The sequence below is a fragment of the Mesocricetus auratus genome, unplaced genomic scaffold (assembly GCF_017639785.1).
Source record: "Mesocricetus auratus isolate SY011 unplaced genomic scaffold, BCM_Maur_2.0 Super-Scaffold_100010, whole genome shotgun sequence".
In the NCBI taxonomy this organism is placed as follows: Eukaryota; Metazoa; Chordata; class Mammalia; order Rodentia; family Cricetidae; genus Mesocricetus; species Mesocricetus auratus.
The window spans coordinates 64,094,707-64,104,881 of record NW_024429194.1 but is presented as its reverse complement, the minus strand read 5'-3'; the positions used below and the strand labels follow the sequence as shown (position 1 = coordinate 64,104,881).

Genomic DNA, 10,175 nt, shown 5'->3' with positions numbered 1-10,175 from the left:
CCTCATTGGGGAAAAAATAAATTCAGAGGGAAAAGGGAAAGGATATAGTTGACAAATTGGTAGGGTATAAATAAGGGAGAGGTACCCTCAGATCATATTTTATCCTCACATGAGATTCCCAAACAATAAAAAAAGGATTCCTATGACTTAACTAGCAAGTTTATAGAGTTTCTATATGAAACAATTTGCCACAAAAATACACGTGGAAGAAGTCACTATGTTATAAATCTGCTTTATTTAGCAATTTCAAGAAAGGAAAGAGCAGAGGGGACATCACATGAGAGCAAACTCTGTAAACACATGGTCTTGACTTGTGCTGTCACAGTTACTGCCAGAGTTTTTTTCAGATCACAGGAAACTGAAGGGAAGCTCCGGTGTGGTTGAGTGGAATCTAACAATAATTTCCAGAAGGTGAGAGACAGAGACACCCTTTCATAGGAAGCTTCAGAAACACACCTAGTAAGACAGTTGATTGGAACAAACCTACAACTTGGAGCACGGATTGTGAGTAAATCATGATGTGAAGTCAGAGGGTGACAATCAGAGGATGAGTAATGGGGACCCATGGGGTAGAGACAGAGAAGCAACAAGGACTCAGCCCTCAGCCCTAACCAGAGAGCAGAGGTGAAAGGTCAGCAAGGACAGCCCCTGAGCACAGGGCTCTGCAGGCAGGGGAGCAGGGATCAGGGACAGGCTCTGGTGGCAGGGACTCAGTGCCTGTAGCTCTTCCTGCTGGAGGAGGTGGTGGTGTACTTGATGGTGGAAGAGCTGCCACCAGAGGAGCTGAGGCCACCACTGATGCCTCTGCCACTGCCAGAACTGAAGCCACCTCCAAGGCCATGGCTGCTGCTGTAGGAGTAGCTGCTGCCTCCTCCCAGGCCCAAGCTGCCGCTGGCACCACCTGCACTGCCATAGCCGCTGGACACGGTGGACTGCACCACAGCTGTGAGGGAGGCAGAGGGGACAAGGGTCACGCTGAGCCCACGCTGTCCAGTGAGACAGGCACAAGGCAGGGGTCGGGCAAGTGGGCAAGCATAGTACTTACAGATGTTGACTGGTCCAACGCCTTCACCATTCAGCCTGGAAGAGGAACAGGGCAGATAAGAACTCAGGAGACAAGACCTCAGTCCCCATGGTAATCCTCAGTCTGGTGACAGTTGACAGAGAACCCCCTGGTCTAGTAGTTCCTGAAGGTAACCATTGTGGCCACAGCTAGTGCTCCCTCATCTTGTGCTCAGTGCCTGGCATCAGAAGGTGTCTGCAGGGGCTGGAGGAGGGGTGAGCACTCACCTGCACTCCTCTCCTTCCAGCAGCTTCCTGTAGGTGGCGATCTCCACATCAAGGGCCAGCTTGACAGTTAGGAGCTCCTGGTACTCCTTCAGCAGCCTAGCCATGTCCTGTTTGGCCTTCTGCTGGGCATCCTCCAGCCCTTCCAGCTTGCCCCTGGCATCCTTCAGGGCCATCTCCCCACGCTGCTCAGCCTCAGCGATAGAAGCCTGCAGGTTGGCACACTGGGCAGATAGAGAGAAAGAAATACAAACTTGTATAGTGTTTCAATTGAGAGTCTGAGTACCAGATCTTTGCTCCAAGTAAGCAAGAGTCTCGAGGACAGAAAATAATGAACAGCAATCTCTGACATTTCCTGTCTATCCCACCTGCTTCTTGACGTGGTCAATCTCAGATCTCAGCCTCTGGATCATGCGGTTGATCTCTGCGATCTCCTGCTTGGTGTTGCGCAGGTCGTCCCCGTGTCTTCCTGCTGTGACCTTCAGTTCCTCATACTGAAGGTCAGTTGAAGAGAGAACAGTTATGTGATGTTTAGTACGCAAAAGCAAATTCAGTTCTAGATGAGCTGGCTTTGTTGTAATGTCTCTTCCTCAAGAGAAGTTGTGGGATAATATGGACTGCATAGCCCTCTGGGAACTAAGATGTTTTGTGTAATCTGGTGAAGACCCTATTCCTAGTACAGCTGTTGCAACAAGAGCTGTCATCCATTCATAGAAACTTTCTTTTATTCTGTGTTTTTTGATCCTTGAATTGCAATGTAATTCTATGATGCAACTACAACAATGTTAATTGCGATGACAGGACCCCTTTTCTTCCTAGTAGATCTCTAACTCCAGTGAAGTCTAAGAATTATAGAATTTATTGTGGTTCCCAGATATTCCTCAGCAGCCTCTAACTCAATACTCACTTTCGTCTGGTACCAAGACTCAGCCTCAGCCCTGCTCCTCTGAGCAATCTCCTCATATTGGGCCTTGACCTCAGCAATGATGCTGTCCAAGTCCAGGCTGCGGTTGTTGTCCATGGAGAGGACCACAGATGTGTCTGAGATGTGAGTTTGCATCTGAGACAGTTCCTACAGAACAGAAAGAGGCAACATCAGCTTTGGATGTGAGGATTCCAGATGTTCCCAACATCCTACTCTCAGCTTGCACAGGATAATATAATTGGAATGAGGGCAGAGTATAAGAGGGAGAAGGAGAGAGAGAGAGAGCAGACAGACAGACAAATAGACAGGAAAGATAGAGATAAAGAGACAGATGCAGAGAGATACAGGCATGACTTACAGCATCATAGAGAGCTCTCAGGAAGTTGATCTCATCTGCCAGAGTGTCTGACTTGGCTTGCAGTTCAACCTTATTCATGTAGGCTGCATCTACATCCTGAGGAAACAGTCAACAACAAGGAATCAGACTAATTCTCTTGCACTGTCCATTTTTCTCCACCTCCGCAGTTATCATGCTTTGGAATGGATCAGACATGCAACTCATTTCTCTCCATCAGCAGAGAAGCCATCCCTGAGACTAAGTCACCTCACCTTCTTCAGGGTCACAAATTCATTCTCTGCTGCAGTACGCTTGTTGATTTCATCTTCATATCTACAAGAGGGAGGGTGTAGCACATTGTAGCTAGTGAGCAGATAACATCAAATGCAGCCCGTGACCCAGCCCCCAATATCTATAAATGCAATATATCCCAACGAGGCCAAAGGGTGATTTTCCTGTTAATCAATAATTCGTTTGTTTCTTTCTATTAGTTCCCTATAACCCTTCATGGTCTTAGTCTCTTGCTTTTTGGGAATTATTTGTTCTTTCATCTTTATGACTGGGCTTTCTTAATTAACTGAGTCCACGTCTAGATTTGGGTCTACATTATCATGAACTTTGGCAAACTGGGTTGTTTTTAACCTACTTGTTCTTGTAGTCCTCCACTGTGTCCTGCATGTTCCTAAGCTCTGAGTCCAGGCGGCCCTTCTCCCCAAGGATGCTGTCCAGCTGCCTCCTGAGGTTGCTGATGTACTGCTCAAACAACGGCTCCAGATTCTGCCTCACGGTCTTGGTGCCCTGCTCCTGCAGCAGGGTCCACTTGGTGTCCAAGACCTTGTTCTGCTGCTCCAGGAAGCGCACCTGGAGGGGCCATGAGTGAGCATGAACTATGACCTTTCACTAGTGTGACGCCTGTCTCAGGCTGTCTGTCTATACCCGTTCAGTTATGCAGTACCTGGCCCTGGGTCCAAGAGACCATCCAAAGTGAAGCTGCCACATCACCCCTCTGAGGAAGGCAGAGCTCACAGGCAGGGCATAGGCAGCCTAGAAGAGGCATGCTGGTTGTGGTTCAGTTTAGTGTGGCTGGGATGGCTCCAAACTGCCCTTAGAGACATCTCCCTCAGTACTGTCATCTGCAAGGTGAAGCCTGAACTCAACTCAGCTCATCTGAGTCAGACACCATTATGGGGCCACCTCTGGAGGAGAGAACTTTGTCTCTGAACACCAGCTGCTAGGACAGAGTCAACCAGAAACCATGACACTGTTTGTGCAAAGCCTAGAATATCTTCCCTCCACGGCTGCCTTGGGCCTTCCTCCAGAGCTGCTCCCGCATAGGCTGCCCTAGGAAGAACCACGCCTCACCTTGTCGATGAAGGAGGCGAACTTGTTGTTGAGGGTCTTGATCTGCTCACGCTCTTCGGTCCTCACGCGCTGGATGGTGGGGTCGATTTGCAAGTTCAAAGGGGTGAGGAGGCTCTGGTTCACGGTGACCTCTTGGATGCCTCCAGGGGGGCACACAGGGAAACCAGCGCCCCCATAGCCACCCCCAAAGCCAGCTCCACCACCGAATCCAAAGCCACTGCTGGCTCCTCCAAAGCCGAAGCCTCCTCCAAAGCCGAAGCCTCCTCCAACTCGGCTGCCATAGCCCCCTCCAATGCCGCAGCTGCCCCCTCCGATGGAGATCCTCTTGGAGCTCCCCACACCATAGAGGCTCCTGCTGCCAAAGCCAGCTCCTCCACACACAGCCCCAGAGCCACCACTGCCCCGGGAGCGGCACACAGACACACTGCTGAAGCCAGAACGGTTGAGCCCTGGCCCTCTGGCTGAGCTGGCACTGAAGCCACGGTGGCTGGTTTGACTCCTGATGGTGGTTTTGGTAGACATGGTTCCTGGAGATGAGAAGTCTGTGAAGTGGAGGTAATGCAGGGCAGAGCTGGGCAGATGAGGGTGACAGGCTCTGGGCAGCTGCTTATATATGGTATAGATGGGTTGGGCTACATCCCGAAGGTGAGCTTGCAGAATGAGAAGGTCAGAGCTTTGCACACTGCGAGGTCACACCTAGATTATTCATAAATGTTGTGAAATATAAAGGTTGTAGCTTTGGCTTCCTTTAGTCTTGAAAAATGTTGCAGGCTCTAGTTTTGACATAATCTGGATATAGTAAATCAGTCCTTAGTTCAGTTAGTCACCAACATGTGTTCTGCAGGTCCTGCAGTATGTACTGAGCCCTCTGCTTCCTGCCTGCTCCTCCTCCCGTGGAAATATGGAGACCAATATGGAGGTATTCTGCCAACAGGATGTGTCTTACACCTACAGAACAATCTTTGCTGACCTTCAGTGATCAGGAATGTGATCTGTAAACTGTTTTCCTTTAGATCCCATTTCAAACAGACAGAAAATTCAACCACATATTGCCTCACACCTGTCACCAGCTTTATGACAAACAGCTCACAGCCAGCCTATTGTTTTCATGTTTCCAATGAATTCACTCACAAGCCTTGTAATATTTCAAAGTGGATCTCAAAAATACTAATTTCTTTAGTAATTAAACCAATATTATATCTAAACATAGTCTGCTTTGTACACAAGTAGAAAATGACCATATATCTTCATATATACATGTATATATATGTATATATATATATTAAACATTTTTCAATGGACTGTAAAGTGTACACTGGTGAATAGTACTTGTACCTCTTGCAGAAGACCTGTCTTTAGTTCCCAGCATCCTCATAGTGAGTCACAATCATCCATAACTTAACTTCTAGGGAATCCCATGTCTTCTTCTGAGCTTTGAAGGCACCACACACACACACACACACACACACACACACACACACACACACTTCCATTCACAAACATAGTCCTATGCATGAATAATATAAATACAACTACAGAAATGTTTGATTTTTCTATTACCCTTGTTAGTTTAATTTTGAAATATTTTGATTGTCTAAATTTGTAAATTCACTTATATCATGTTTTATATAATTCATAGATCTTGAATAGTTTCACAGATTCTATCATTATCTCCTAATCTTTTTTCCCTCGTCACTTAAAAAATGCTCATAGGTGTTTTGCCTGACTGAATGTCTGTGAACCCCTTGTGAGCCTGGTTCCCCTGGAGGCCAGAAGAGTGAGTCAGATCCTCTAGAACTAGAGTACCAGAAGGTTTTGATGTGTGTAGGAGCTGGGATTTGAACCCTGATCCTCCACAAGAGAAGACAGTGCTGAGTCATCTCTCCTGCCTCTTTCTAATAACTAATTTGTTAAGGAATCCAGCTTAGCTGTCCTTCTTAGTGTTTTAGCTGCTCTTTTCTACTTGGTTGCTCCTGGTGATTGCTGTAACAGGCCACTGTGTTCTGTAAACTTAAATCATGAGTCTCAACGAGAAATTGAGTGGTCATACATCCTGTGGCCTTTGTTTTCAGGATAGTTTTCACTATTCTGGGATTTACCTATTTCCATATAAAGCTGAAAATTTTCTTTTCAAAATTTGTGAAGAATTGTGTTGGAATATAGTTGGGATTGCATTGACTATGTATATTGCTTTTGGTAGGATGGCCATTCTTATTTTATCTATCCTACTGATCCATGTGCTTGGGAGATCTTTCCATCTTCCTGGTATCTTCTTCAAGACTTTAAACCTCATATCATACAAGTTTTTTTACTTCCCTATTTGAGCTATAAATTTCGTGTTATTCAATGCTATTGTGAAAAGTGCTGTTTTCCTGATTTCTTTCTCCAGCCGTTTTTCATTTTTATATGGGAAGGGAACAGATTTGTGAGTTAAGCTTGTACCCAACCACTTAGTGAAAGTGCTTGTCAGCTGTAGGAGTTTCTAGGTGGGCTTTTAGGGTCACCCATATACACTGTCATATCATCTGCAAATGGAGATACTTTGACTTTTTCCTTTCCAATTTATTTGCTCTTGATCTCCTTCAGTTACCTTATTGCTCTACTTAAGACTTCAAGTACTATATAGAATAGGTCTGCAGAAAGTGGACAACCTTGTCCTGTTCCTGATTAAACATTGGTAGGTGGCATGTTTTAAGAAAATTATCAATGTCTTTTAGATTTTTTTCAAGTCGGTAGAGTATGGGTTTTTAAAATATGTCCTTAGATTCTATGGATTTGCTCATTGTCTGTTACCTGGGTTTACATGGTTAGTTTTGTTAGTTTAGTTATTCACTCTGTGCCTTCCAGTCATTTTGGTTAAGGGTTTGTGAATTGTTATCATTTTCTTAAAGAACCAACTACTTATACTATTGGTTCTTTGCAATGTTTTTTTGCTTATATTTTATTGATTTCAACTCTAAGTGTAATTATTTCTTGTCATTTGGTGGATAGTTTCTTCTTTCATTCCTAGAGACTTTAGGCATGCTCTTAATATATCTTCAATTTCTTTGTGTAGGCTCTCAGTGCTGTGAACTTGCCTCTTAGAACTGCCTGCAGTGCAGGCCGTAATTTTAATATGCTGCGTATTCAGCTACACTCAATCCTAGAAATCTTTAATTTTTTCATAACTCCTTTAAGTTAAGTGAGATAATCAGTGCCAATTAGTTTGTAAGCTTTCTATTGTTTCTGTTGTGTTTGGCATCAACCTTTATTCAGATAGGATGTATGCAGTGGGTATTTCAGCTTTCTTTTTTCAGATGAGACTTGCTTATGTGCCCGAGTATATGGTCAGTTTTGAAGAAAGTCATATGAGGTACTGAGGAAAAATGGAACTTTTGGCAGTTTGTTTGTTTAGGTGACTTCTTCTATAAATATACTAGATCCATTTGATCTATAACATCTGTTAACTTCAACTTTCTCATTTAGGTTTTGTCTGTCTTTTGAACAGAGTTGGGTAACAAAGTCTTCCACTATCAATGTGTGAGGGAAAATATCTGATTTCAGCACTAGTAGTTTTTCTTTTAAGACTTTCCTGGCCTTGTATTTTGTACATCGATGTTAAGAAATGCTATGTCCTTGACAGAAGTTATTTCCATAGGAAATAAGATTTAGAAAAAGGAAAGAAAGAGGCAGAACTGGGTTTCCCAAAGGGAGAAAGAACATGCAATGGGGAATTTCATACTCCTCTGGCCTAACCTTAGCCAGTTGACATCTTTAATGTTGCTTTGCTTCTCCTTGGGTCAGCAATCTGAACAGCAATGGAAAACAGCAGCAACAACAAAAGAAAAGCGCCTCTGTAACTACCCGAGTGGTTTCTTCTGTATCTGTTATACTTTAGTAAGAATGCTGATCTTTGTTCAAGATCAACAGGCAAATAATTCACTGGGGCTAATTTTACAAGATGCTAACTTGTTTACCCCCCCACAGGGAACTCTACCTTAGCGAGGTGCTCATTCAGTAGGTTTCACTATTGGTGAAGTGATTATGAGAATCTGTGGGGGGATGTAGTGGCCCATGCCTTTAATCCTAGCATTTGTTAGACAGAAGGCAGCTGGATCTCTGTGAGTTCAAGGCCAGCCTGGTCTACAGGTGAGTTTCAGGACAGTCAGGACACTTCCATAGAGAAACCCTGTCTTGAAAAAACAAAAACAGTAACACTAGGGAAAAAAAAGAAAGAAAATTTGAGATGTTTCTAGATGGGTTCATAGGTATCAATGGGAACATCAAGCCTCATACTGAGTAATTATGGTATTTTACTCTTCTTTCTGATGGGTCTAGCCAACTCCATCTTGTCCAGAATCTTGGAACAATAGCACTGCCTGCAGGTTCTGTCATGTCACAAGCTGAATCAAGCCCAGTCATCTTTGGTATTTTAGAGGCTGTAACAAATGACCACAAAGGCTCTTACAGGCCATTTGCTTATGTCAGTACCTACTCATGCATCCAGATTTGAGTCATAGGCACCTGTATGCTCACCAGGGAGATCTGTCCACACAGTGTGGGACCAGGTATAAAACTATTGAAATCATACAAGCATCCCCTCACACAGAATCAGAACTGGTTAATATTATGGTTATGACTCAGGCTCTATTGGTGTCTTGAGGCTAGTATTTCCTTTAATGTTTTTTAAATGTGAAAATTAAAATGTACATAGTATAAAATTCTTCTCTTTACAGGGTATAGATGGATACTGGATGACAGACTTACATCTAATCACAATTTATTTGGAAATCACTTTTGATTTCCAAAAGAAGACTAGAACTAGTTACAATTTTCTCCTAAATCCCCCCTATTTCCCAACCCTGCATACAACTCATTTTCCATGCTCTCTATATGAATTGTCCTAACCTGGACATTCACACAAGTGGAATAAAATGAGATTCTTAGGGGAAAATCATAATTAGAGTGTCCTCTTGGTGGAATTTTCCTCTGATTGGCAGTTCATGCCCTTCCTTATCTTTTCTGATTAGTTTAAGGTTGAAGGCTATTTTTACAAAATATTAAATTGACTACATCAGCTTTTTCTTGTGTCCATTTTTTGGAATACCTTTTTCCATCTCTGTACCCTGAGCTGATGTTAAAGTATGTTTCTTGGATGCAGCATAAGGATAGAGCCTGTTTTCGCATCCATCCTGTGTCTTTGGTTGGAAAATTGATGATGAGAGTTATCAATTAGCAGTGATATTTTTATTCCTGTTATTTGGTTATGTGCTTTAGTGGTGTGGTGTTGTAGTTGTGGTTGTGATGATAGTGGTAGTGCTGCTGATGGTGTGTATGTGTTGTGTTTCCCCTCTTTTGATTTGCTGGTGTGTGATTACTTATTCCTTGTCTTTTCTTGGATGTGTTTTACCTCTTTAGGTTGGAGTTTGCCTTCCAGTGTCTACTGTAGGACTGAATTTGCAGATAGACATTGCTTAAATTTTGTTTTATCATAAGTTATCTTATTTTGTCTGTCTATTGTGATTGGAAGTGTTACTGGGTATATTAGCATAGTATGACACCTACAGTCTCATAGAGTTGTAGGCCTTTCTGGCTGTGAGTGTCTACGTTGAGAAATCCGGCCATTATTCTCATAGGTCTCCTTCATATGTTACTTAGTCTTTTTCTCTTGCAGATTTTAATATTCTTTTTGTTGGTGTTGTTATTTATTTTTTCTGTTTTCACTCTTATATATTGAGAGGAATTTCTTTTCTGATCCATTCTGCTTGGTGTTCTGTATACTTCTTGTAGAAGGCATCTCCTTCTTCACGTTAGGAAAATTTTCTTCTATGATTTTGTTGAAATGTTTTCTGAGCCTTTTATCTGGGTTTCTTCTCATCCCTCTATTCCCATTACATATAGATTTGATCTTTTCAAGTTTTCCATATTTCCTGATTATTTTCTGCCAGGAGTTAATCATTGAACATTTTCTTTCAACAAGATATCTGCCTTCTATCATGTCTTCAATGCCTGAGATTTTCTCTTCCACCTTTTGTATTCTGTTAGTGTGGCTTGCCTGTAAATTTCCTGTCTGATTTCCAAATATTTCTTTCCAGATTCCGCTGAGTTAGAGTTTTCTTTGTTGAATCTATTTCCACTTTTAGGTCTTGAACTATTTTATTCATCTCCTTCCCTTGTTTGTTTGTGTTTCATGGGTTTCTTTAAGGGACTGAGTATTTCCTCTTGAAGACCTCTATCACATCCATAGAGTCTGTCATAAGGTCTTCATCATGTGCTTCAGCCATG

General features: G+C 42.9%; 1 protein-coding gene across 2 annotated transcripts; it reads right to left on the bottom strand.

Annotated features, from left to right (window-relative positions):
- Nucleotides 1-216: 216 nt before the first annotated feature.
- On the bottom strand, nt 217-4,479 carry LOC101839796 (keratin, type II cytoskeletal 6A-like). 2 transcript variants are annotated; one of them, XM_040753768.1, is made up of 9 exons: nt 3,912-4,479; nt 3,196-3,410; nt 2,822-2,882; nt 2,571-2,666; nt 2,195-2,359; nt 1,656-1,781; nt 1,291-1,511; nt 1,046-1,080; nt 217-943 (listed from the first exon to the last, which is right to left on the bottom strand). In XM_040753768.1, exons 1-9 carry the CDS (start codon nt 4,431-4,433, stop codon nt 711-713), a joined length of 1,674 nt encoding a protein of 557 aa, XP_040609702.1. In that variant the 5' UTR covers nt 4,434-4,479; the 3' UTR covers nt 217-710. The 2 variants fall into 2 exon arrangements, with proteins under 2 accessions (XP_040609702.1, XP_040609701.1); XM_040753767.1 differs by having other exon boundaries at nt 217-1,080.
- Nucleotides 4,480-10,175: the final 5,696 nt, after the last annotated feature.